Below are 25,025 nucleotides of genomic sequence, written 5' to 3' on the forward strand. Positions count from 1 at the left end.
CCTGGCTGGGCTCTCGAATTGGACTTGGCGGGGAAGTTTCCCTTTGGCCAATTGGGGCGTCTAAATCTGTCGTCTCGCTCACGGGGGCGAAAGGAGGGGCGAAAGGAACGAAGTTGGTGCTGTTGAGGCTGACCCCTACGAAAAGGGCGCCGGTCGTCCCTCCTGGCTGTGCTGGGAAGGGTCATCTTTCTATCCTTGGATTCAATGAGGATGTCCTTAAGGGCTTCATCCCCAAAGAGCTTAGTGGCCGAGAAGAGGACTGCCGCTAAGTTGGCTTTTGATGATGCATCAATCTGCCAGTGGCGGAGCCAAAGGGTTCTCCTAGCAATAACATTAGTAGCTGTAGCCTGGGCCCCGAAACGTACCGCATCCAGGGTGGTGTCAGCAATGTAGGCTTGTGCCTTCTGGAGCTTTAGGGCAATCTGGCGGGACCTGGTTGGATCTGGGGGAGGAGCTTGAAGCAACTCATCGGTCTAGAGCAGTGCTGCCCGAGAAATGATAGAGGCTGCTATGGAGGCTCTGAGAGAAAGAGAGATACAATTGTTATTTCTCTTTAACTGTACTTCGATTCTCTTTTTGGCAGGGTCCTTCAGCGTCGACTCTCCATCTCATGGGAGGACCGCACGAGAGGTCAGGGCTGAGACGTGAGCATCTACCGGAGGCGTTTGGAGTTGTGCAGCTGCTGAAGGGATGAACGCGTAGTGCTTGTTAGCTAAGGAAGAGACCTTCTTTTGGACCGCTGGTGCTTGCCACTCCTGCTGGAGAACCTCCGAGAAGGTATTTGGCAAGGGAAACAGGAGCTCTGGTGAAGAATGTGTAGGTAATACCAGAGATTCCTTGGAGGGAATAGCCCCAGATTGCAAACCCTCAATAGTGAGACCCAGGGTGCGCATGGCCTTAACAAACAACATGGAAAAATCATCAGATGGAAAAAGGCGCTTAAACTGAGGGGTGGATTCCTCCATCCCCATCTGTCCATCAGACCACTCCCCCTCTTCCCTGGAATCATCCCCCAAGTCCGCCAGATCAGGGGATACTCCCCCTGCAAAGGCTACCCCAGCTTGGCCCGAGGGGGAATGAGGGGGAGCAGGGACCCTTCCTAGGTGGGTAGGAGACTCTGGACACGAGTCTTCCGAAGAGTGGACTAGAGCAGAACGTGTTGCAGCAGGTCTGGGATCCCTACGCCCCTTCTGCTGCCCCTTGCAGCCCTTCCGCCTCTTTCACTCTCCTCGGTCTGTGCGATGCCCTCCTCCTCTCCTGAGGAACCGGTGGCCTCTGAGGATCTGACCGCTGTGAGCAGCTCCAGTACTTGGGCTCTCCTGCGCTGCCGCTGGGCCCTTGCGTGGTCGGCCTCGTCGAGGGACGAGTCAAAATGGCACCCTTCGCTCTGCGCGCCCGCACATGTGGCGACAGCAGCATGCTGATCTCTCTTTGAGGTGCCCGCCGCCACAGAGGGGGGCGGTGCTGCCGAGGTGCCCTCACCCGGGGGGGGGGACGCAGTGGTCCTGGGTGCGGCTGTAGCGGGACTAGCGGCGGCTGCGCTCGCAGCAGGGCAGTTTGCCTTTGCCGTTTGCGCCTTTTGCCTCTCTGCGCGTGGTCGGAGGCCCTGAAGGCACGGCTGCTCCATGGCAGAAGGGGAGAGAGAGAGAGAAAGGTCTGGGCAGCAAGCGGAGAGCGGAGGGAAGGAGCGGGGTGAGGCGGAGAGAGTGAGACTCAGAAGGGAGCCTTTGCAAAAGAAAAAAGCCCCCCCCTTTTTTTTTGAAGAGGGGGAGAGGAGGGGGGGCAGTCGAGGAGCCAAACAAGGAGGAAAGAGGCTTAAGCGGAGGAAAGAGCAAGGTAAAAAGCTTATCTGAGGAGGAACGAAGCAAGGCTGAGTATCCTTTCCTGGAGCGTTAGCAGTAGCAGGACGAAAAGAACTGGGTGGAGTTACCATCCGGCTCCTTTTATAGCTTTCTAATTTGCATACATCCTGCCCTGGAGTGAGCATGGGATTATAACCCACAGGGAGTTGTCCTCACACAGCAGCCGAGAATCCTGTGATATCTCCATTGTCATGAACGGATCGCCATCTGGTTAAGGTTGGACTTACAACTACCTCCCACCTCCGCAGGGGTGAGGGGCCTATTAGAATGGTCCGCCCAAAGAGGTTATTGGATCCGGCAGGATTCCAAGAAGCCTTGGAGGGATTCAATGTTCGCTCTGCTGGTGATCCTGTTGATGCCCTGGTTGAGAATTGGAACTTACTCACCAGGGCAGTAGACACTATTGCCCCTAAGCATCCCCTCCGACCCACTTCAAAAGTGGCCCCTTGGTATACGGAAGACCTACGGGGGCTGAAGCGGTAAGGTAGGCGACTGGAGCACAAGTGGAGAAAGACTCGACTCGAATCTGACAGATCACGACATGGAGCACATCTAAAGATCTATGCTCAGGCAATATGTGTGGCAAAGAAGCGGTTCTTTTCTGTCTGTATGTATTGCCTCTGCGAGTTCACATCCAGCTGAGTTGTTCAGGGTTGTGAGGGGACTAATATCTGCCCCTCCTCCCTTGAACCAGAATTTGGAATAATCAGTTACCCGCTGTGATGTGTTTAAAGAATTTTTTGCAGATAAAATCTCTTGGATTCGGGCCGACTTAAATGGAGACTCCACAATTAATTTGATGTCTGAACTGGTGGTGTCTAACTATCCATCTTATGTGATTCAACTGGATCAGTTTCAGTTTGTGACTCCTGAGGATGTGGACAAGCTGCTTGGGGCGGTGAGGCCTACCACTTGACCCTTGTCCAACATGGCTTGTTCTATCTAGCAGGGAAGCTGTTGTAGGTGGCCTGGTGGAAATCATAAATGCTTCTCTGAGGCAGGGCAGGATGCCTCCTTGACTTAAGGAGGCAATCATTAGATCTCTTCTAAAGAAGCCTGCATTAGATCCCTCAGAGTTGAGCAATTATAGACCTGTTTCCAATCTCCCATGGTTGGGCAATGTAATTGAGAGGGTGGTGACCTCTCAGCTCCAGGCGGTCTTGGAAGAAACATTATCTAGACCCACTTCAAACTGGTTTTCGGGCAGGCTTTGGGGTGGAGACTGCCTTGGTCGGCCTGATGGATGATCTTCAATTGGGAATGGACAGAGGAAGTGTGACCCTGTTGGTCCATTTGGATCTCTCAGCGGCTTTCGATACTATCGACCATGGTATCCTTTTGGAATGAGTGTTGGGGGTGGGAGGCACTGTTTTACAGTGGTTCCGCTCCTACCTCTCGGACAGATTCCAGATGGTGTCGATTGGAGACTGTTGCTCTTCAAAATCTGAGCTTAAGTATGGTGTCCCTCAAGGCTCCGTACTTTCTCCAATGCTTTTTAACATCTACATGAAACCGCTGGGAGAGATCATCAGGGGATTTGGAGCTGGGTGTTACCAGTACGCTGATGACACCCAGATCTACTTCTCCATGCCAACCTCTTCAGGAGTTGGCATATCCTCCCTAAATGCCTGCCTGGAAGCAGTAATGGGCTGGATGAGGAAGAATAAACTGAAGCTGAATCCAGATAAGACGGAGGTACTTATTGTGCAGGGTCAGAACTCTAGAGGCGATCTTGATCTACCTGTTCTAGATGGGGTCACACTTCCCCAAAAGGAACAGGTTCGCAATCTGGGAGTATTTCTGGATTCACACCTCTCCCTGGTTTCTCAGGCTGAGGTGGTGGCCAGGGGTGCTTTCTATCAGCTTTGGTTGATATACCAGTTGCACCCGTTTCTCAAGATCAATGACCTCAAAACAGTGGTACATTTGTTGGTAACCTCTCTAGACTGGACTTCTGTAATGTGCTCTACGTGGGTCTGCCTTTGTGCGTAGTCCAGAAACTTCAGTTGGTTCAGAATGCGACAGCCAGGTTGGTCTCTGGGTCATCTCGGAGAGACCACGTTACTCCTTTGTTGATGGAGCTACACTGGCTGCTAATAGGTTTCCGGGCGAAATACAAAGTGCTAGTTATAACTTACAAAGTGCTAAATGGCTTAGGCCCTGGGTATTTAAGAGAACGTCGTCTTCACTATGTGCCCCACCGTCCACTGAGGTCACTTGAGGATGTCCGTATCCAGTTGCCGCCAACTCGTTTGGTGGCTACACAGAGACGGGCCTTCTCAGCTGCTGCCCCAAGATTGTGGAATGCGCTCCCTGCTGAGATACGAGCCTCTCCATCTCTGGCAATTTTTTTAAAAACACCTGAAAACCCATCTTTTCACCCAAGCTTTCCCAGCTTTTAAAAATTGTCTGTTTTTAATTTTATGGCTGTTTTTAAATTGTTGCATTGTTTTAACTTTTATATGTGTTTTAATTGCTTTTATGTTAACCGCCCAAAGTTTATTTCCACATCAAACATTGAATTTGTTTCAGTATAACATTTAAACCATATCAAGTGTCTTTATTGACACCGCCCCCAAATATTTAAGTGGAACTACTTGAAAAACCATTACAATACAGAGTGAGAAATTACTATGGAGGGGTGTTTTTTTTGTTTTTGTTTTAAAGCACTAAATATATAAGCCAAATAAAATGCCAAATCAGATCACAATCTACTTAGGGCACCAGGAAAATTTGCACAATAAATTTTTTGGAGAGAAAATATTATGCAAAATGTATGCATATGAGAAAAAATGCATCCAAATTATATGGAAATTTTTCTATAAAGCGCTCCAGAACATTTCCCAATCCAGAAAACCCACATCTCTGATGCTAAATTAGGTTGCTTTGTTTGGACAGGTGGGAAGTTCCAAGTGTCACTGCTTGTTGTTCTTTCACAGCACATATAAAAATATGGTGCTATCTAAAGCACAGATCATAGCAGGATATCAGAACGCACTACTCCCTCCAAATTCACATCTATCTGGCCTTGCAACCACTCACTCACATAGGGTAAACTAGAATAAAAGCAAGGGGATGAGAACTGGCACTGTAACTATGCAATTTATTCATAAGAGCTCTACATTTTGCAGCTAAAAAGCCCAAGTTCAGTATGAGCGACCAAGGCAATCTACACAGCTATGCATATTATGGCTCAGGTTTCTATCAGATAAATAATACCATGAAGAAGTCTCCCAAGGAGAGCTATCCATCTAAATAACTTGATTAAAGAGGGAGCAAAATGTAAGTGGTATCCATAGGATGAGATCATAATCTGTACTTCAATAAAAATTGGATGGAAGCAAGCCACTGGATTGTGTGGTTGGGAACTTTCCTTTGAGTTAAAAGCAAGGCTCCCTCTTTTGCATCAACAAAGTGGCCCCCTACATTACAATGAATTTTCCATTAATGACTCGAGTCCTGCCTGTGAAACAATTTACTATTTAGATTTATCTTATTAGTGATGGAGAATCAACATTATGGACTACTGGGATCAAGCCAGAAGATTTAGTTGCCAGTCCCTGAAACACTGGATTCAAGCAATCTGCACAAGGGACAACCAAGTCAGATACATGTTACTCAGCCAAGGAACACATACACAAAGATAATGCATGACACAGCATCTGATCTTTATTAAACACAAAACTCTTTTGGGTATGTGTTGTAAGACTCCTCCTCCATCATCCAGTACAAAGTCCAAAAGAAGTGAATTCTTCTGAAGGCAATCAAACTTTCTATATATGCAAGGGGGTGGGGGGGAGTAAAGATCTATTCCTCATCCAGGCCTGGTCAGGCTTCAGATATATTCTTCCAAAACTCTGTATGAAGAATATATTATGGATTCCCATGTCCTGAGTGATAAACACAGTCATATAAATAAATGAACTCATTGAAATATCATAGGATAGAGAACTTCAGTCAAGAATCTCACTGCTGAGAGGATGAGGAAATGAAGTCCAGACGTAGGAACAGGACAGAATACCACCCACTCATCTCACCGTTGGTAGGGATGCATGGAAGCAGATTTTATATTGGTTTTTATGCCACTGGGTATTTTACCTGGAGACAGAAAAGGAGCTGGGCTTAGCTATGTGATAAGAAATCAAAACAAATAAATAAGAAACCAAACAAATAAATAAGAAAGGTCTACATCTCAGAAGATACACTCAGTTCTGGTGAAGATGCATTCTAATCCATTCCCAGAAATAAAGCCATGATCTTTCTTGCACACACTTGATGGGACAGATGGGGCAACTTCTTCACTGTTTAATTCCCTCCACCTCCAGTCTTATCCCTGCCTTCACCAGGTGTAAGTATAACATATTTGTTTTGACGAACACACATATAATTTGCTGTCTTAATGTTCTAACTCAGGGTTTTAATCCTTTTGTTTCAGCTCGTGCCACAGATTCTGTTTGGCCCTGAAACACAGTGCTGGTGCTGAGCAGAGTCAGGGAAGAAAACAAAGCAGAGGAGGCACCCTGTGCACTTGCTGTCCTGTCTCTGTGCATATCCACCAATCCTCCTGGCAAGAAGCCAGTCTGTTGGCTGACACCCTCTTCCTTCTCTACCTGCTTGCTCCACCCGTCTTGCACATGTGTACACAAGGACAGAGGTTTCTGTGCTTTGCTGAGCTATCAAGTGAGACTTCAATAACGAGAGGGAGAAGTGGGGTGGGGAAAATGATATACCATGACAGTCTGGAGTAGACTAGCTCAGCAGCAGTGAGTGAGTTGCTATGTGGGTGAAGAGAGAAATCCTCGTACATTTCTTTACTGCTTGCAGGCTGTGGGACAGCGGCTATGTTTCATCTCTGGTCAGCAGCAGCACCCCAGCTCCACAAGACTTTGTACTGACGGCTCTGCCATTCTCAGCTTGCACAGGGTGGGTGGAAAACAGAGGAGAGCCCTCTCTGTGAGCACACATGGGTGAATGACAAACCGCCCTGAGCCATTTTTTGAAGCATGGTATAGAAATCAATCAAAGAGGGTGGCTCCAATGGTTATCAGCAAGAAGAGGAATATTGATACTGCATGTTGGGTCTTCAAAGGTGCTTGGACAGATGATTTTTGTTTTTTGGTTATGTAGCACAATAGAAACATATTGACGCCATTCACACAACCGAAAACTGTGTCCTACCCAGGTTCCAATTTTCAGTTGTGTGATTGCAAACAACTAGATATGGAGGAGGGAGAAGTAACTGTGAAGAAGCAAAGTAGGAGGAAAAGCTACCCAGCTCCCAAATCTGGGCAGGGCACAGTATCCAGTTGTGTGAATGACCTCATTGTGTCTGATATGTCTAGAAAAGGTAGCTGTTTTCTAGCCTTGTTATTCTGATATTTGCTTACAGCCCAAGTAAGTAAAAAAATGCAATATGGCTCCTCATGCAAAAAGGCTCAACAACCTTATTGTAACACAAAGTTTACAGCCTTCTGGAAAATAATAATGTGAGCCACAGCATAGCTTGTCTAAGGTCCTCAAATGGCTGTACCTCCTCAAAACTTAGAAGTTTACATTTAATTTTCCATACATATAAGTTCCTCTTGCTCCCAACATACACCCTGTATTCCACTTCCTCTTCTTCTGTACTCCAAGGACTCCCCAGTCTGTTTGAGAGCCTGCATATACCTGACTGGCCTGCTTGTGGCATCTGTACTCCTCCAAGCATGGGCTGTGATTGACTTGGTGCTCCAGGAATCTGTACTTGCTGCATGGCAGAAGCACCTGCTATGATGGTGTTGGCACCTGGCTGAGTAGACTGAACAGGCCCTGCCACACCTGGTGGACGCCTGTTTGAAAGACCCTTCCCAAAGGCCACAGCCGCAACCAGTGCATTGGTATCAGCAGGGTTGAATGTCTGCTTGTTCTGCCGCAAACCTGCAGGATGGAAGAAGATTCACAGACAACATCAGCTTGTTAGGGCTCGAGAGTTGCCAGTGAAAGGAATTTAATCCAATTACTTGTGAGGAACAGTTCAAATAGACTTGGCCTTGCTTATTCAAAGTATTCCATTCAAAAATTTCCATTCAAAAAGTCCTGCCTCCCCCCACTGCAGGGGAGGCAGGAAAGCAGTGGCTGAAATGGGAAGAGACTGGGGGAAGAGCTGAGGGAGAGGGAAGGGGGGAGGGTCAAGAATGAGGGGTGGGGAGAGCCAAGGGGGATGCGAGAGGGTTGAGAATGAGGTGGAGGGGGATAAGGAGAGGGAAGAACTAGAGGTGCAGATGCTCTGTGCCCGGGCCAGCTAGTTTATATTGATAACTATAGTTATTATGGATCAGTATGGAATTGCGCAACAAAACATGTAACAAGCTACCATATTATCTGAGAATTCAGTCCTTTACCCCCAGCCATACTCCTGTTATTTGGGTACTGGCTCTCTGCCTGTAGGACTAATGGTTCTGGATTGAGCACCCTATCCAATGCTCCCAGTGCCCTACCTCCACTCTCAGATTCTCGATCTTCTTTGCTGATTTTCTCCAGAAGATTCATACACATTTTGTTCAGGCTTTGGATCTGTTTCTGCAACCAAAAGAGTTGCACAGTGAATTACAGAGACTTTGTGGTACTTTTTTCCTCATCATCTTCTACAGAGCAAAGACAGGAAAACATCTGTCAATTTTTCACACCATCTAGGTCAGGGATTCCCAACGTTGGGTGCCCAAATGTTAGTGGTTTCCAACTCCCATCAGTGTTCTCTCTAATTTTTTTCATCTGTGTGCGGAATGAGTTTTGTTCTGAGTGGCAGTATTAAGGCAGTGTGTGTGCACATACATTCAGAGTGGGGCCTTCCTGATTCAATCTTAGCAGGATCTAAAATTAACTGAGTGGACATCAGAAAATGCATGAGGAAACAGTGTCTCCCAAATCCCCAACCATAGTCCACTGGGGCTGAGGATTATGGGAGTTGAAGTCCCATAACATCTGGGGACCCAACATTGAGAATCCCTGATCTAGGTAATGCCTAGATGGACACCTGATAAATATTAAGTAAAAAGAACGCCTCTTTTCAATGACCATTCCATAAATGAGGCAGAAGTTGGGGTAAGCAGCGAAGTTGCCAAATTTGCATCAAACTATTTAGGTTAGTGAAATCCAAATAGATTGTGAGGAGCTCCAAAAGGATCTCTCCAATCTGGGTGAGTGGGCAACAAAATGGCAAATGTCGTTCAATATAAGCAAGTCTGATGTGATGCATATTGGGGCAAAAAACCCCAACTTCACATATACATGATGGGGTCCTGGTGACCCTGGTGACTGACCAGGAGGGAGATTTTGGGGTTATGGTGGACAGCTAGTTGAAAATGTAGACTCAGTGTGTGGCAGTTGTGAAAAAGGCAAATTCCATGCTAGGGATGATTAGGAAGGAGTTGAAAATAAAAATGCTAATATTATAATGCCTTTATACAAATCTATGGTGTGACCACATCTGGAGAATTATGTACAGAAAATAACATTGTAGAATTGGAAAAGGTGCAGAAGAGGGCAACCAAAATGATCAGGGGCCTGGAGCACCTTCCTTATGAGGGAAGGCTACAGCCTCTGGAGCTTTTTAGTTTGGAAAAGAGGTGATTACGTGGAGACATGTATGTATAAAATTATACATGGAGTAAAGGGAGTGGACACAGACGTTTTTCTCCCTCTCTCACAACAGTAGAACCAGGGGCCATCCCATGAAACAGAAGGCCAGGAAATGTAGGATCGACAAAAGGAAGTACTTTTTCGCACAGCACATAATTAACCTATGGAATTATCTGCCACGGGATGTGGTGATGGCCACTAGCTTGGATGGTGACAGATTCATGGAGAACAGGTCTATTAAGGGCTGCTAGCCTGGTGGCTATAGGCTACCTCCAGCCTCAGAGGCAAGATTCCTCTAAATATCAGTTGCAGGGAAGCAACAGCGAGAGAGGGCATGCCCTCAGCTCTGGCCTGTGGGCTTCACAGAGGCACCTAGTAGCCACTGTGGGAAACAGGATGCTGGACTAGATATGCCTTGGGCCTGATCCAGCAGGACTGCTGTTATGTTCATGTCTTTTCTCCTTACAATATATCACTGTAAATTCATTAGAGCTGATTGCTTCTCAAAAGATTTTCCTAGACGGCACACTGGGAGTGGTCTGTGTTGTTCTAGAATCTGTATGAGGTATCATAAGAACATTTAAATGACATGGTGTCTTGTTGCTTCTTCAAGTAGAACATAGCTAGGGTTTGGTGCTTCAGGGAAGGGAGTGGGATCTTTTTTTTTTTTTTAAAGGAGACCAGATCCTTACTTGCTCTCTCTGCTACATGCAGCTTCCTGTTGTGGCGGCGCATGTCCGAAGAACGCAATGCCAGCATGCACATGGCGCCTACGCATGCCCTCACGCCATGTACATGCTTGCACCGTGAATGGGTTCTTGGGACAAGCACCACTTGTCCCAAGAAGCTGCATGTGGCAGCGGAGAGCAGATAAGGAACTGTGCTTCTGTTTTTGTTTGTTTTTTAAGATCCCGCTCCTTGCTTCTCTCCCCGTGGCACCGAACCTGTGCACAAGCCTTGGTTTGTGCACAACCCTAAGCATAACATACAAACTCCAAAGATAAATGCAACACAGAAATATGGAATGTCTACTTCTTTCACACAGCTTTTGAAATTAAAAAAGAAAAACAAAAAACCGAGGACAACCCTTTCACAGTGTCTTGATTAAACTGGGTGGGGCTGTTAGAGGCCAGATAAAATTGCTTTGCAGGCTGCCAGAATTGCTTTGCATCTCCCATGCTGAGGATGAAAAGTAAGGATAGGGTGGTGGAAAGTGATGCAAAAAATAAAAAAGAATGTCCATACATATAAGTTTAGCACAAGAAATGAACAATCAAAATGGAAGAGTTCAGACTTGCTTAAAGACATCGTTACCTGTGCCACATCGGTGCCAATACGAGCTGCATCTGTGCTCAGTTGCTTCTCTTGTTCCTCCACCTCAGGATCTGGCTTGGTTCGCAGATGGTCAGGTACTACCTCATGGCTGAACACAGGCACTCGTCCTTCTGTCTGCCTCTGGAATATCCAGACCATCAGAATTCAAAGTCCTACTTTGTGGCAATTCCTTAAAAGAGATGGCCAATGCTGTAGGCCTGGTATGGGCCAGGGAGGCTCAGATGGACTACACGGCTAATACGCTTCCCTGAAATCCACCCTTAGTAGGGGGGTGCTTTGATCTCACTTTAGGAGCACACCTTCTAGGTAGACTTCCACTAGCTGAAGACTACCTTCAGAATCACTAATCAGACTCAGACCCACCTCCAACAAACCCTAAAACTGTCAGACTTGAGACTTTGTGGCACAGCCCAATCAGAATCTACAGAACCCAGCTCTAGACAAAAAATGTATTTTAAAGATTAGAAAGAAATTATCATACAATAGCATGATCATCAGGCACAATAGCCACTACTGCATTTTACCTTAGTTCAGCAACTAGGCAGATCCTCAGCTGAGAGAGCTTTAATCCCTACATTGTCTCTATTAAGGACTCCAGATAGACAAAAAGTGGTGTCTATGTTTTAGGTTAGCGCTCAGATGTTTATAGGAACTAGAGAGTAAAGAAAAACAACTCCCCACTTTTCCAGGCATGGACAGTTTCTGGGTCTAAAGGAAGCAGTTATTAGGCCCCTCCTTAAAAAAAACTTTCATTGGACCCAGATGATCTAAACAACTTTTGGCCAGTCTCTAAACTCCCATTTTTGGGCAAGATGTTGGACTATGTGGTGGCGTCTCAGCTCCAGGAGGTCCTGGATGAAATGGATTATTTTGGTCCTTTCTGATCTGGCTTCCAGCCTGGATATGGGATAGAAACTGCCTTGGTCGCCCTGGCGGTTGACCTACACCTGGAGATAGACAGAGGTAGTGTGATTCTGTTGATTCTCCTGGAAGAGAATCAACAGCTTTCAATACCATCAACCAAAGTACTGTATCCTTCTGGACTGCCTCTCTGGGCTGGGATTTGGGGGCACTGTTATATGGTGGCTCCAGTCCTACCTGGAGGGTTGGACTCAGAAGGTAGTGCTGTGGAGTACCTGCTCCACCACTTGGCCTCTGGCCTATGTGGTGCCACAGGGATCCATTTTGTCTCCCATGCTGTTTAACATCTATATGAAGCTAGTGGGAGTGGGTATGGACTGCAGTGTCATCAATATGCAGACTGATGACTCAGCTCTTCTATCATTTAAATCAGAAAATGCCAGGGAGGCAGTGGATGTTCTTAACTAGTGTTTGGAGGCTGTGCTGTGCTGGATGGGGGAAAACAAACTGAAACTTAATCCAGATGAGACGAAAGTGCTCTGTGTTAGTAAAACTAATTATCTGAGTGGTGAAATAAATTTGGTTTTGGACAGGGTCACGTTCCTCCTGAAAGACAAAGTTCGCAGCTTGGGGGTGCTTCTGAACCCAATGCTGTACCTGGAGGCACAGGTGGCAACAGTGTGCAGGGGTGCCTTCTACCAGCTATGGCTGTTATGCCAGCTGTGACTCTGCTTGGGGAAGTCAGACGTGACTTCAGTCACTCATGCTTTGGTAACATCCAAATTGGGATACTGCAATGCGCTCTACATGGGGCTGCCCTTGAAGATGGTTCAGAGGCTTCAGCTTCCAGGATGCTGCTGCAAGGATGTTTGTGGGTGCAGGTCACTTCATGAGTGTTACACCCGTCCTGTGGCAGCTTCACTGGTTACCAGTCTGCTTCTAGGCTAGATTAGAGCTGCTGGTCTTGACCTTTAAAGCCCTACACAGCTTGGGGCCTGGGTAGCTGTCAGACTGCAATCACCCGTATGAACTGCCAGGGCCCTCTGTTCAGTATCCCAGGTCCTGCTCATGGCCTCACCACTAACAAATATGTAAATATTTTGTTGTAGTAGCAGTTTTTGGACTGGACTGGTTCTCCTTCATGACAAAGGGATTAAGGGTGTACCTGGATAATTGAATCAACTAAATAACAAGAGGTGGGAAATGTATTTATTCAGAGTGCGGTCAGGGAGTCAAAAGTTTCGCTCTTGAGAAACTCTTAAGCTAAATCTGAGAGCTAGGGTTTGTCACATTGACTCAGATCCTACTGGTGATTTAGCTCCATAATGCCATAACGTCCACCTCTGCAAAATTCTTTGTGAGCATAACAAGACTACACAACAAAGCTCCTATGAGCAACTTCACACTTTGGACTTTACGTCAATCTGAACTAAGAGGGCCAAGAGCGCCAAAATGTTAGTTTGTGGAGAAGTGCCTGGACAACACTGTTTTAAGATATGTCCTAGAAATGTCAATAGCAAGATTCTGGAATACAACAGCCTTGGATGTCCCACCTTCTGGACTGCAAAGGTTTGGCAGTCTCACATTTGGTGTACAGTATATAAACAGCCCTTGACTCAAGAGAGCTGGGGCAGCAGGGTGCCAGGTTATGGAGCTGTGACTGGAGCCAGCAAAGGAAAGAGATCAATAGAGGAGAGATGTGCAACTCCCCACTTCTGTTTTCAATAGAGCAGGGACTGGAGAACTTACACTTCTTGTACTATGCCCTTCACCTCAATATCTGGTCTAGTCTACAGAAGCAGCAGAGGTGATGGAATGGACTATGCCAATTCAGGCTAGAGGGGTGTGTGCACACATGCTGTTCTTGAATGCTTCCCCACATTAAAAACTCTTTACAAGGGAAGCAAAATGGCATCTGGAACGAAAACTCCTGACTAAACCAGCTGTCAGGGCTTTCATCAATCATTTGGTCTTATCACCTTCCGTCGGTCAGATGGAGGTCGGTATGTGTGCAGGGCTTGGTCCTCCTCCTAGAGGTGGGAGTCTAGGGGGTCTTCAGACCCTAAAAAGTCTGGAAAACCCTGGATGAACATCTGGAGAGACCTTTCCGTGATCATTGGACCGAATGAAGAGAGGCTTCTCATCGCCTAATTACAGACGACCTGCTCTATTCCTCTTATCTTATCTTTCCTAATAAATCTCTGAGATGTCCACGGCAGTGAGTTTGGCAGATCTACGGTTTTCTTCTTCTTCTTCATTGAAAGCTCTTGCTTATTTTGTTGCTATCTTTACTTTGCTGGAGATCTCAGCATTCCAATGCTAACAGCTTTCAGTTTTGCCCTGAAGAGTTTTTTTTTTTTTAAATGTCTGACATCCCAGCAATTACTTATTTCTTATTTTAATCTTAAGCTTTAAACTACTCGCAGCATTTGTTGGAGATTAGTATGGTTTTTTTCTTTCTTTTCTTTCTCTCTTCGTGAACCTCCCCCACCTCACCTTGAACTTCCCAGCACGGCTGTGAGTTTGTCAGATTTACGGGTTTTTTTTAACTGTCAACTTTTGCTTATTTTCTGCTATTTTCTATTTTTGAATCTTTCTATGGACTTGACCAGAGAGCTCAGCATTCAAATGCTATCAGATTTTAGTTTTGCTTTGAAGAATCCTTTTAAAATGTTGGAGGCTACAGCAATTACTTATTTTATTTTGATCTTTAACCTACACTTAATCTGTCGGAGATAATTGTGAATTTTGTTACAACATCTGCAATAGAGAAGAGGAATGGCGAAGAAGATTGGCTTGGAGAGAAAAGCAGCTTTTTAATGGGTCTTTTAAAAATTGCTTTGCAATGCCACATATTTACACATTTAACGAACTTAAGTTTTACTTACAAAGTCCCAATTGGAAAGACTCAGTTTATCTGCATTAGGGAGGATTTGCCTGCCAGGACTTCGAAAGATCTTCCTTGGATTTATAGTTCCTTCTGTTTGAACGGTTAACAAAGTGTTTTATGGCTGGACAATTATCTTCCTATTACTAGCCATTTGAAACTCTGACTGGGGAAATGAAATGAAAATGACTGGTGAGAACTGGCTGTTTGGCACAAGAAGAGGAGGACTGTTTTCCTATGTTCTATCTCTCTTAGTGGAATCAGGACTTCTCGGTCTTTTGTAGTTCAGTACCATAGATGGAACTGCCATTCAATCACAGTTCATGTCAATTAGCATTTTGTATCGGGATCTTGACTTTACTTTGAAGAATTTCTGAACTTGTTACTCAGCTGAGATGGAGTGATGATGATTTTTTATTCTGGTGTTGCAATCGTGGTACTTTTTGCCAAATACAGGGAGGGGAAATTAGCATAGGGGGTGGACTGTCAAGTGGTGTTTCACTTTAAGATAATTTAGGAAGATTTTACAAAAAGGGATCTTTTAAGTATTTAAATCTTATTTAAAAGTTTATTTGCTTTAGCTATATGTCCTTTGTTGTGTTTTATTAGAATTACCTAGTCCTTGGATAGGTAGCTATGGCGAGATTTGCATGGAAGGATTCTAACTGAAGGAATTTTACTGTATGGAAACTTGATAACCCTTTCTTCCCAGGCATGTAAAATTTCTGGCACTGTTCAGTCTCCCCCTTAATGAGAGCGTCCTTGGACACTGGCTTTAAGATTTGATATTAACCCTATGTTATGTGAGTCAGCTGAGATGTTTACCAATTTTTCTTTCTTTTTTTGTGCTGGGATAAATGAAAAGCCCGATATTTTTAGTGGTGTATCTATCAGTATTTTTAAAATAATGGAATTATCTTCCCTCTCTTACTTTTCTTTCCTCCTGAGCTTGTTTTTCTTTTTCTTCTCTCTCTCTCCGTTCCTCCTTTCCTTTCCTTTTGAAGTCTCCTCCCCCCCCACCCTTGTGGTTCTTTTTCTTGAGACATTTGATTTATTTAGGGTTTCACATACAGGTTTTAACAGAGTATAATTAAATAATATATCTTATTAATTTATCCCCTGTGTAAATTGTTCCTTTTTTTTCTTTCTTTTAACCATTAAGATTTAGGTGTCATGTCCCCTAGCTCTGACAGCGAGGAAGAAAGGGAAGCTGTCGGCATTTCAGCCGAGTCTGGAATGTCTGAAGGGCAGAGCCCGACTGCAATGGAATTAGCTGACGGTTCAGAACAGACTCAACAGCCTGAACCAGCAGAAAATGTCAGCGACCAGTCAGGGGATGATTTAGGCATTGGAGCTCCACCGACGCCACAGCAACGCAGGTGTTTCAAACGCAGGCCACAACTGGAGGCGGTGCGGAGGAGCAAGCGCCTGTTATCGAAGGCTGACAAGCCGTAAATCCTGACACCTGGGAGCTTTCGACTGGCTCCATAAATTGGAGCCTCTGACTCCCACTCATTGCTGAGTTTCAACAATTGTCATTCACCCACAGCAAGCAGCCGAGCCGTGTACCTCGCTGGCCTTGGGCCAGACCTTGACATTAGGGAACTCTATATAGGGGTTTAGCATTGAAATAACCTACTCACGAACTGAGATTTTTAAAAGATATACCCGAATGGTCCAATGATTTAAGGAACTGCTATATATCTTTCCGGAAGAAACTATAATTAATGTAACTAATTTAGGGTTTAATATATAGGTTTTAACTTTGAGTATAATTAAATATTATACCTCATTAATCAGCCTTTCAATTAGGGGACTCTATATAACAGTTTAAAACTGATAACAACCTAATTAGGAATTGGGATGTTGTATGATAAACCCGATAGTTTTAATAACTTAAAGAATTGCCACAGATTTTTGTCCTTTGTTTCTTTATGTTTCTCTTTTCCTTTTCATAGAGGAGATGAGATATATTAAGAATGAGGGAATTTTAAATTTAAGGCATAAGATTATTGGCACTATTTCAATATATGATAATAATAGCTTTAAAAAGGAGCATTGGTCACTCACCGTGAAGGCTTCTTCTGGCTGCCGGTGTTGAGGACCTCTCACGTGAGTTATCCTTGCCCGCATGCTCCAGAGGCAGGACAATCAATTAAGCGAAGCCTTAAAAGGCGGGGAAGGATGACCCCTCCCAGTTTTGTTTAGTTTAGCTGAGCTGCTAAGAAAGGTATAAGAAAAAAGTATAGTTAATCAGGCCCCCAGGAAGAAAATACAGAGTGCAGAACCAGTAGCCGTAGATGACCTGGGTGGGTCGAGAGGTCCTCAACACCGGCAGTCAGAAGAAGCCTTCACGGTGAGTGACCAATGCTCCTTTCTCGGCTGCCGGGTGAGGACCTCTCATGTGGGACATGCCACAGCTGAAGACCCGGGGTGGGAGCGTCGTTGGCTACTGGGGAGGAAGAACCTGCTGAAGTACCCTTCTGCCAAATGCAGCTTGGGCTGATTTGAAGAGGTCTAGTTTATAGTGTCGTGTGAATGTGGATGGGCACGACCAAGTAGCCGCTCTGCATACTTCATCCAGTGGTGCATTGGTTGAAAAGGCTGCAGACGTGGCGACAGAGCGTGTAGAGTGAGCAGTGAGTCTGAGAGGCAGAGGAATGTGTTGCACCTCGTAGGCCAACGCAATACATGCCTTGATCCACCAATCCAGAGTTGATGAGGAAACCGGGCGGCCCATGGAGGCCGGGAGAAAGGACGCAAATAGGGATTCAGAGGACCTGAATGAAGCAGTCCTGGAAATGTAGGTCTTTAGGCCTTGACGTACATCGAGTTTGTGCCATTGTTTTTCCTTCCGGTTAGAAGGGTTAGGGCAGAAAGAGGGAAGCAGAACATCCTGGGATCTATGGAAGATCGAAGGGACCTTAGGTAGGAAGGACGGGTCGGGAATCAGACGAACTGAGTCCTGAGAGAAAACGCATAGCTGTGGATTGGCAGAGAGGGCTTTGAGTTCCGAGATCCAACGTGCTGAGGTGATTGCCACTAGGAAGATGAGTTTGTACGACAGGATCCGGAGCGGGATGGATTTTGTCGGTTCAAAAAGTGAAGCGTGGAGGACTCGCAGCACTTTGTGGAGCTCCCAGGATAGCAACCTGTGGACCACAGGTGGGGAGGAAAGAGTGGCGCCCCTCAGGAATCGATGGAGGTGCATCTGAGACTGAGAGTCATGCTGAACGGAAGGAGAGAGAAGGGGAAGGAGTGCAGCCACATGTCTTTTAATAGTATTAGCCTTGAGGCCTTTGTCTAGGCTGTCCTGAAGGAAATGGAGTAGTTCTGGCATCCGACACTGGTCGAGAGGAGTGCCAATCTTGTTGCACCAGCGGAGGAATACCCTCCAAGTAGATTGGTAAATGCGGTTGGTAGAGGCCCGGCGAGAGGCCAGTATCATAGACAGGACTTTTTGCGTGTAGCCTCTCTTGCTCAGTCGGAGCCGCTCAGCCTCCAGGCAGCAAGCCGGAACCACGTGGGGTCTTGGTGGAAGATTGGGCCTTGGCTGAGGAGGTCTGGGGCGGGAGGCAGGAACCAGGGACCTACCACGGCGAGATGGACTAACTCTGGGAACCAGGGGCGCCTTGGCCAGAAGGGAGCCACTAGGATTACTTGTGCGTGGAGGAGGTGGACACGACGGAGAAATCTGCTGAGAAGAGGTATTGGAGGAAAGGCATAGAGGAGCTCCCTGGTCCAGGGAGACGAAAGGGAGTCCACTGCCTCCGCTGCGGAGCACGGGAACCAGGAGAAGAATCTCAGGAGCTGGGAGTTCGCTGGGGATGCAAAGAGGTCCACTGAAGGATGGCCTAGGCGGCGAGAGAGCTGAAGGAAGATCTCGGGTTTGAGTCTCCACTCTGCTGGGTGAAGCTCTTGTCTGCTGAGCCAGTCGGCTTGAGTATTCAGAGAGCCACTGACGTGATGGGCCAGGATCGACATAAGGTGTGCTTCCGCCCAAGTTAGGAGAAGGACCGCCTCTGTGTGAAGAGATTTGGATCTGGTGCCCCCCTGGCGGTTCACATGGGCCTTGGCGGTTGTGTTGTCTGTTCGAATCAAGACATCTTGATGTTGAATCTGGCGCCTGAAGGCTAGGAGCGCGAGGTGAATGGCCCGGAGCTCGAGCCAATTGATATTGTGACTGGCTTCGGATGGGGACCGGGAGCCCTTGGCCGAGAGACTGAAGTACTGAGCCCCCCAGCCCAAGAGGCTGGCATCGGCTGTGATGATGGAGCGGGGGGATCCAGGAAGGGCCGCCCCTTGGTCAGGTTGGAGTCCAGAAGCCATCAGTTCAGAGAGAGACATACTGGTGGGGGGAGTTCCACTCTCTTGCGACTCCTCTGGGCGATGGCGGCCTGGTGTGGGAGCAGCAACCACTGAAGGGAGCGGAAGTGAAGGCGAGCCCAGGGAACAGCTTCCAGGGAGGAGACCATCAGACCTAGGAGTTGTGCCAGGGAGAGCAGCTGGGTCAACCTGGAACGAAGGGTTTGACGAATCAGCGCTTGGATCTTGGCAATCCTGTCCTGGGGAAGGAAGAGGCAATCTGAGAGGGTGTCTATGAGCACCCCGAGATGCTGTAGTCTGTTGGAGGGAGTCAGATTGCTTTTGGAGGTGTTTTGGTAGTGGGAGCCGTTGTAGGAGAAACGAAGAAAACGGCAATGATCTGGATGAATTGGGACATGCAGGTATGCCTCTGTCAGGTCGACTGAGGCTAAAAAGTCCCCGTGGTGTAAGGCCTCTGAGATGGAACGGACCGTCTCCATGCGGAACCTGCGACGTTTGACAAATTTGTTCAAAATTTTTAGATCGAGGACAGTCCCGCTTGGGGACGGTGAGCCGTCCCGCTTGGGGACGGTGAATAAGATGGAATAAATGCCATGTCCCTGGTGTTCCTTTGGAACCCGTTCTATGGCTGAGATGTGAAGGAGGTGGAGTATCGCCTGCAGCAGAGCTGAGTGTCTGCGATGACACCGGGACCGAGGGGTTGGAAGGAAACGACTTCTGGGATGTGAAGTGAAGTCGATCTTGCACCCGTTTTGGATGGAGTCCAGCACCCAACGATCGGAAATGGAGGAGTCCCACGCGTGGAAATAATGGGCTAGGCGGCCCCCCACGCGAGGGGGCGGAGAGTCAGGAGGCCTGCCGTGGCTTGGGGGGTTGCCCGAAGTGCTTGTTGGTTGAACTGCGAGGGTTGAAGCGTTGCCGATTCCACCAAGGGTGGGATGTACGGAAATCACAGTCTCTGGGCTTCAAATTCTGGCGAAAGGAACGAAAAGGCTGGAAGTTTTTGCGGTTCTGGCGTTTATTGTCTCTGCAAAAAGAAGAGGGGAGAACCTTCTTTTTCTCCTTTGTGTCAATGAGGACCTCTTGCAGGGCCTCATCGTCAAATAGTTTGGAAGCCGTAAAGGGCACAGCGATCAGGTTTGTGCAGGAGGTCTGGTCCACTTGCCAGTGTTTGAGCCATAGGGTACGTCGTGCAACGATGTTAGTCACTGTGGCCCTTGCCCTGAAGCGCACCAAGTCCAGGGTAGCGTCAGCAATAAAGGCGTGGGCCTTCTGGATTTTTAATGCAATGAAGGCATTGGCGTGCTGGTTCGAGGGGTGGAATTTGAAGCAATTCGTCCGACCACAGGAGAGCTGCCCTGGAAAGAATGGAGGCAGCAACAGAGGCCTTGATGGAGATCGATATGGCATCAGTGTTCTTGTGCAGCTGCGCTTCCAATTTTCTTTCTCTGGGGTCCTTAAGGGAGGACTCCCCATCTCTTGCCAGAATGGCCCCAGAGGTAAGGGCGGCCACCTGGCCATCGACTGGGGGCCCCTGAAAAAGAGCTGTTGCTGCAGGAATGAAAGCATACTGCTTGGAGACAATAGCCGCCGTTTTCTTGGAGGAAGCAGGGGCTTGCCATTCCTGTTTCACTACCTCTGAAAAAGTCTCAGGGAGAAGAAAAAGAGGTTGGTTAGACGCAGCAGTAGGAAGCACCAAAGATTCTCTAGAAGGAGGAGGAGCTTCCTTAGGTAGGTCTGAATGAAGGCCCAGAGTGTACAGGGCTTTCAGGAGGAGCTGAGAAAATTCCTCAGGGGGCAGGAGCCTGCGGGAGGATTGGGATGAATCTGGCTGCTGGCCGTCAGACCACTCGCCCTCTTTGCTGGGGGTAGGATCCTGAATAGGGATTCCTGAACCCGGGGGGAGTGGGAGTTGAAATGAAGGCCCGGCCAAGGGAGCCTGTAGTGGTAAAGTGGGAGGTAGTTCCACTGGCACTTCCGAGGGGGGAAGGCGAGGGACCGGGGAGTCATAATCAGAGATATCAGAAGAGTGTGGATTAAAATGGCGGTGGCCACGTTTAGAAGTTCTTTTGGATTTTTTGGCCTTGCTACGTTTGGATGCCCTCTTTTCCCCCTTAGACCTGTGGGACCACTTAGGATTGCCAGGGGTCTCTGATGAGGAAGAGGAGGAATCCCCAGAAGAAGGGGACGGTGTCTCTTTGCATTTGTGCTTTTTATGCTTTGCCTGTTGGGGCTTGAGACTCTCCAATGATGCATGCATTGCCTCCACAAACCAGGCTTGCCAGGCCACGGGCATGTCTTGGGAAGGTCTAGGCTCACTGGGGCAGAAGGAGTGGAGGGGAGCCTAGCAGGATTGGATGGGCCCAGGAGAGAGGAGCCATGAGGTTCAGGACTCACCGGTCTGGCTGGATGGTGGCTGCTGGCCTCCTCGTGAGTAGGTGTAGCTCCGTTGCTACTTGGTTGGCTGGGCGCATCGTGGAGGGGCTGCCTGCTGAGAAGCCCAGGACGTTGGCAATAGAGGAGGCGGGCAGCAGCGTTTCCCTCTCTAGCGACCCCGCAGGGGGGCCGGCGGGGGCTCAGTTTCCCTCTCCAGTGGCCCCACGGGGGGGCCGGCAGGGGGTTCAGCTGGGTAGCGGACTCAGGCAGCAGCGTTTTCCTCTCCAGAGGCCCCGCGGTGGGGGGGCGGTGGGGGGGCTCAGCTGGGTAGCGGACAGCCTCGGCATCTGAGGGGGAAGCCTCCTCTAGCTCCACTATCTCAGCTGCCTGGAGAGCTGGGTCGGGGAGAGTGGGCAAAAGCGCTTCTGCGTCCTGGTGAGAGACGTTAGCTGAGCTTCTGCAGCGCTCCTTTGAGTTCCGTGGCCGTCCAAGAGAGAGTCCAGCGTCAGCTGTGGGGGCTGCGACGGATCCAAAGACCTGGCATGGGCTTGAGGGACCTGCCTGGATGATCCATTTAGGCTGTGTTTGCTGAGTTTTCTTTTCCTTGTGCATGCGAATATGCAAAATGCCCTGATTGCTCTGCTCCATAACAAAGGGGAGGAGGAGAGGGAGGGAAGAGACCAAAGAGTAGAAGTCTGAAAGAGTAACCCCCCCCCCTTTTTTTAAAAGTAGATTAGTTAAGAAATAAAGCAGAATGGAGAAGCTGGTAATGGAGAGACTGAGGAGAGAGATAAGGAAGAAAAACGCTCAAGTGAAAGAGATAAGGGAGAAGCAGCTAGCTAGGAACGACCTTCTCTGGAGCGAGGCAGGACAAACAGAACTGGGAGGGGTCATCCTTCCCCGCTTTTTAAAGGCTTTGCTTAATTGATTGTCCTGACTCTGGATCGTGCGGGCAAGGATAACCCACGTGAGAGGTCCTCACCCGGCAGCCGAGAAAGACTGCATACTGAGATATTTTATTTGGAATGCTCAGTATCTGACTTTTTGGTACTCTTAAGTCTTGGTTTGAACAATTAACTAGATAGCCTTAGCTTCTAACTGAAATCAAATTTTAACTTTTAAAAATATATATACCTTTATCATCCCTATTTTTTCTCTCTCTCCTCAGCATCTTTTTAAATTTTCATTTCCTCCTATGGGCTTTCACCAGTTGTTATGGAAATTGTATAATGGTAATTGTTGAATGAACTGCTTGTTGTGATGCAAACAATCAGAAAGAAATCGAGAAGGATTACATATATGTATGGGGAGAGATCTGGGTGACATAGCTTGATAGCCTATTCTCCCTGTGGGAGGTTATAGAGACCAGTTTTGGCTGAAGTTAGTCTATCTCTTCATGAAAGAATATCTCTCCATTTATGTCTCCGGGTTTTTTTTTGTTAAACGAAGAGAAGGACTGCTGAAGGTTTAACTGATTACTGTCACTTACTTTACTGTGACGTTTTGCATACCTGTATGGGACGAGATGGGAATTTTGATTACAAAATATTGGTGGATATGTGGCTTCGTATATAGCATATGTATACCTTTTTCTTTTGGTAGAACCTGTGTTTTAACGCTTACATTTTCTTCTCCATTGAATTTTTATGTTTTAAATTGCTCAACTGAGGCCAAGGTGAGAGTTCTGTGTGAGGCTCAAGGTTCACTTTTTCTCTGATGATTGGATTTAGTTTTTAGATGTACCCTCTATTTTTTTAAAATAGATTAACTTAATTCATTCAAGTATACTTAAATATTATTACTCTGTACAAGTCTTTTTTCCTTTCTCCTGCTTTCTCTGCTGTGGATGAGTAATTGCTCTTATTCATGCATGATTATGTCAATCTCAGAGATGTAACCAGTTCTATTTCTATTACTAATAAAAGCAAAAATTCTTGCGGGGAGGGAACTCTTTACAAGCAAAACACTAGATCAGTGAGAGTGTTCAGCTCAATTTATCCACTGTTTTGCTAGTTTTTCTACTTACAGAGAGTTCATATCCAGAAAAACAATAAAAATGCAATTCCTTCACTTGCAGCCTGAAGTGTCACATCCATTTTACCATCTCAAGACGCTACCACCATTCTGCTGTTATTAGAACAGTCCTCTGATGACAGAGAAAAGAGGGGCAAAGAGAATCTCAGGGAGAACATCGCTTTTCCACTTTGAAGAGAATACTCTGCACTCTTCTGGTTTATACACTATTCACATTCAACTTCTAATGATTCCCTATTCACATCTAAATGTCATCCTAATGACAGTTATCAGTAAAACTAATAAATCATTTTGATTTATGCCAAAACAGATATATTACTATTTATATCAGTACTTATTTTGCTACTATTCATTTTGCCATGCCCAACTTCTCACTCCACTTTGTCACTCATCCTGGAGCCAAAAAGGATTTATATGGTTGAGAAAAGATGTAAGTTGTCAGAACCTTACCATTATGTCTTCATCACGGTCTGGGGACAGCACTAAGGGAATAATAACCTGATTGCGCAGCAATGGAGTTTTCTCATGCTTCAGCACTTTATTCAGGGTGTTCAGCTGACCTGAGAGCAGTGCAAAGCTGTCTAGCACTGAGGGCCTAAGGTAGAGATAGCGAAAAGAAAACAATGAGAAGGAAGGGCATGAAGCACAGGTAGACAGCATCTTTGTCAATGGCTCAGGGCAATTAAAATCTTCACCTTTTTAGCTAGAAGGCAATGACCATCACAAATTAGAATATCAATAATCTCTGTCTCTGGCAGATCACCATAGTGGCATACCATAATCACCTCTACTTTTAGCAGATTTCACAGCAAACGGAGTTAACATATGCAGATTTGCTATGCAGGATATATTTGAGGGGTGTGTGTGTGTGTGTAGGGGGAACAGGCTGAAGAGATCCCACTTCCCACAAGATGGAAGATTTCACAACATTCTGACTCTAGGACCAGGGTGTCAAACTCCCAGCCATTGCCAGAACCTAAGGGGTATACTCATGGGTCAAATGGGCCGTAACCCAAAATTTGGCTTAAAATAAGCCAAATCTGGCAACAGCCGCCACATCCCATCTTCCCCTGCCAGCCCTGCCACGTGCTGAAGCCAAATCCTTCAGAATTGCTCACTGGCTGCGCAGCGCTGGCTGATTCTTTCACTCCTCCTCCCCCTTGCTGCCATGCTTCTTCCTGCTCCTAAGGCGGTTTGACCCTAATCAAGTAATTAAAGTTTGGAGCTCTACTTATTCAAGTTTCACAATACATAATTATACATAACTAGCTGGGCCAGGAGCAGAGCATCTGCACCTCTAGTTCTCCCCCTGCCGCTGCCATTTTCTTTGCCTGCCCGCCGCCACCATCATTGTTTTCTCCCCGCCTGCCTGGCGCTGCTGCTGCTTTACTCTTCCCCTGCCGGCAGCACGCTCGCAAACTCTCATGAGAGCTGCCACGCATGGGATTAGCAACAGGTACATCTAAGAGAAAGATATATAGATAGATATAGATTCTTTTTTTCTTACAATTTTATCATTACTATCATTTTGTTTAATCTCCATTAATTTATCTGTTACAAATCTATTATTATTATTATTATTATTATTATTAGTAGTAGTAGTAGTATGTTTATTGCGGTAACACATCAGATTAACACACAATAACAATTAATAGCATTAATAAGAAAATTCAAGAATTTCAAAAGTTTACAAAATCACCTTTGCCACATTATCTGAAATTACAGGT

At 46.7% G+C, this 25,025-nt stretch overlaps 1 protein-coding gene and 1 long non-coding RNA gene across 5 annotated transcripts in view; one reads left to right on the forward strand and one right to left on the reverse strand.

The window, feature by feature from the left end:
- Positions 1 to 7,565, forward strand: part of LOC128322997 (uncharacterized) — a 32,866-nt gene extending 25,301 nt beyond the window's left edge. The window contains exons 3-4 of the long non-coding RNA XR_008306131.1: positions 584 to 777; positions 6,298 to 7,565. This is a non-coding gene — a long non-coding RNA (uncharacterized LOC128322997). The remainder of the gene's footprint in view (positions 1 to 583; positions 778 to 6,297) is intronic.
- MED8 (mediator complex subunit 8) overlaps positions 5,507 to 25,025 on the reverse strand; it is a 29,600-nt gene continuing 10,081 nt past the window's right edge. For 2 of the 4 annotated variants that reach the window (XM_053245446.1, XM_053245445.1), the window contains 5 exons: positions 23,749 to 23,893; positions 10,794 to 10,934; positions 8,339 to 8,420; positions 7,530 to 7,778; positions 5,507 to 5,960 (listed from right to left, as the gene is read on the reverse strand). In XM_053245446.1, coding sequence (XP_053101421.1) covers positions 5,896 to 5,960; positions 7,530 to 7,778; positions 8,339 to 8,420; positions 10,794 to 10,934; positions 23,749 to 23,893 — 682 coding nt within the window. In that variant the 3' untranslated portion in view covers positions 5,507 to 5,895. Of the gene's footprint in view, positions 5,961 to 7,529; positions 7,779 to 8,338; positions 8,421 to 10,793; positions 10,984 to 23,748; positions 23,894 to 25,025 lie in introns of all 4 variants that reach the window. The other 2 variants (XM_053245448.1, XM_053245447.1) reach the window with 1 other exon arrangement.

The sequence above is a fragment of the Hemicordylus capensis genome, chromosome 4 (genome assembly GCF_027244095.1).
Source record: "Hemicordylus capensis ecotype Gifberg chromosome 4, rHemCap1.1.pri, whole genome shotgun sequence".
Classification (NCBI taxonomy): domain Eukaryota; kingdom Metazoa; phylum Chordata; class Lepidosauria; order Squamata; family Cordylidae; genus Hemicordylus; species Hemicordylus capensis.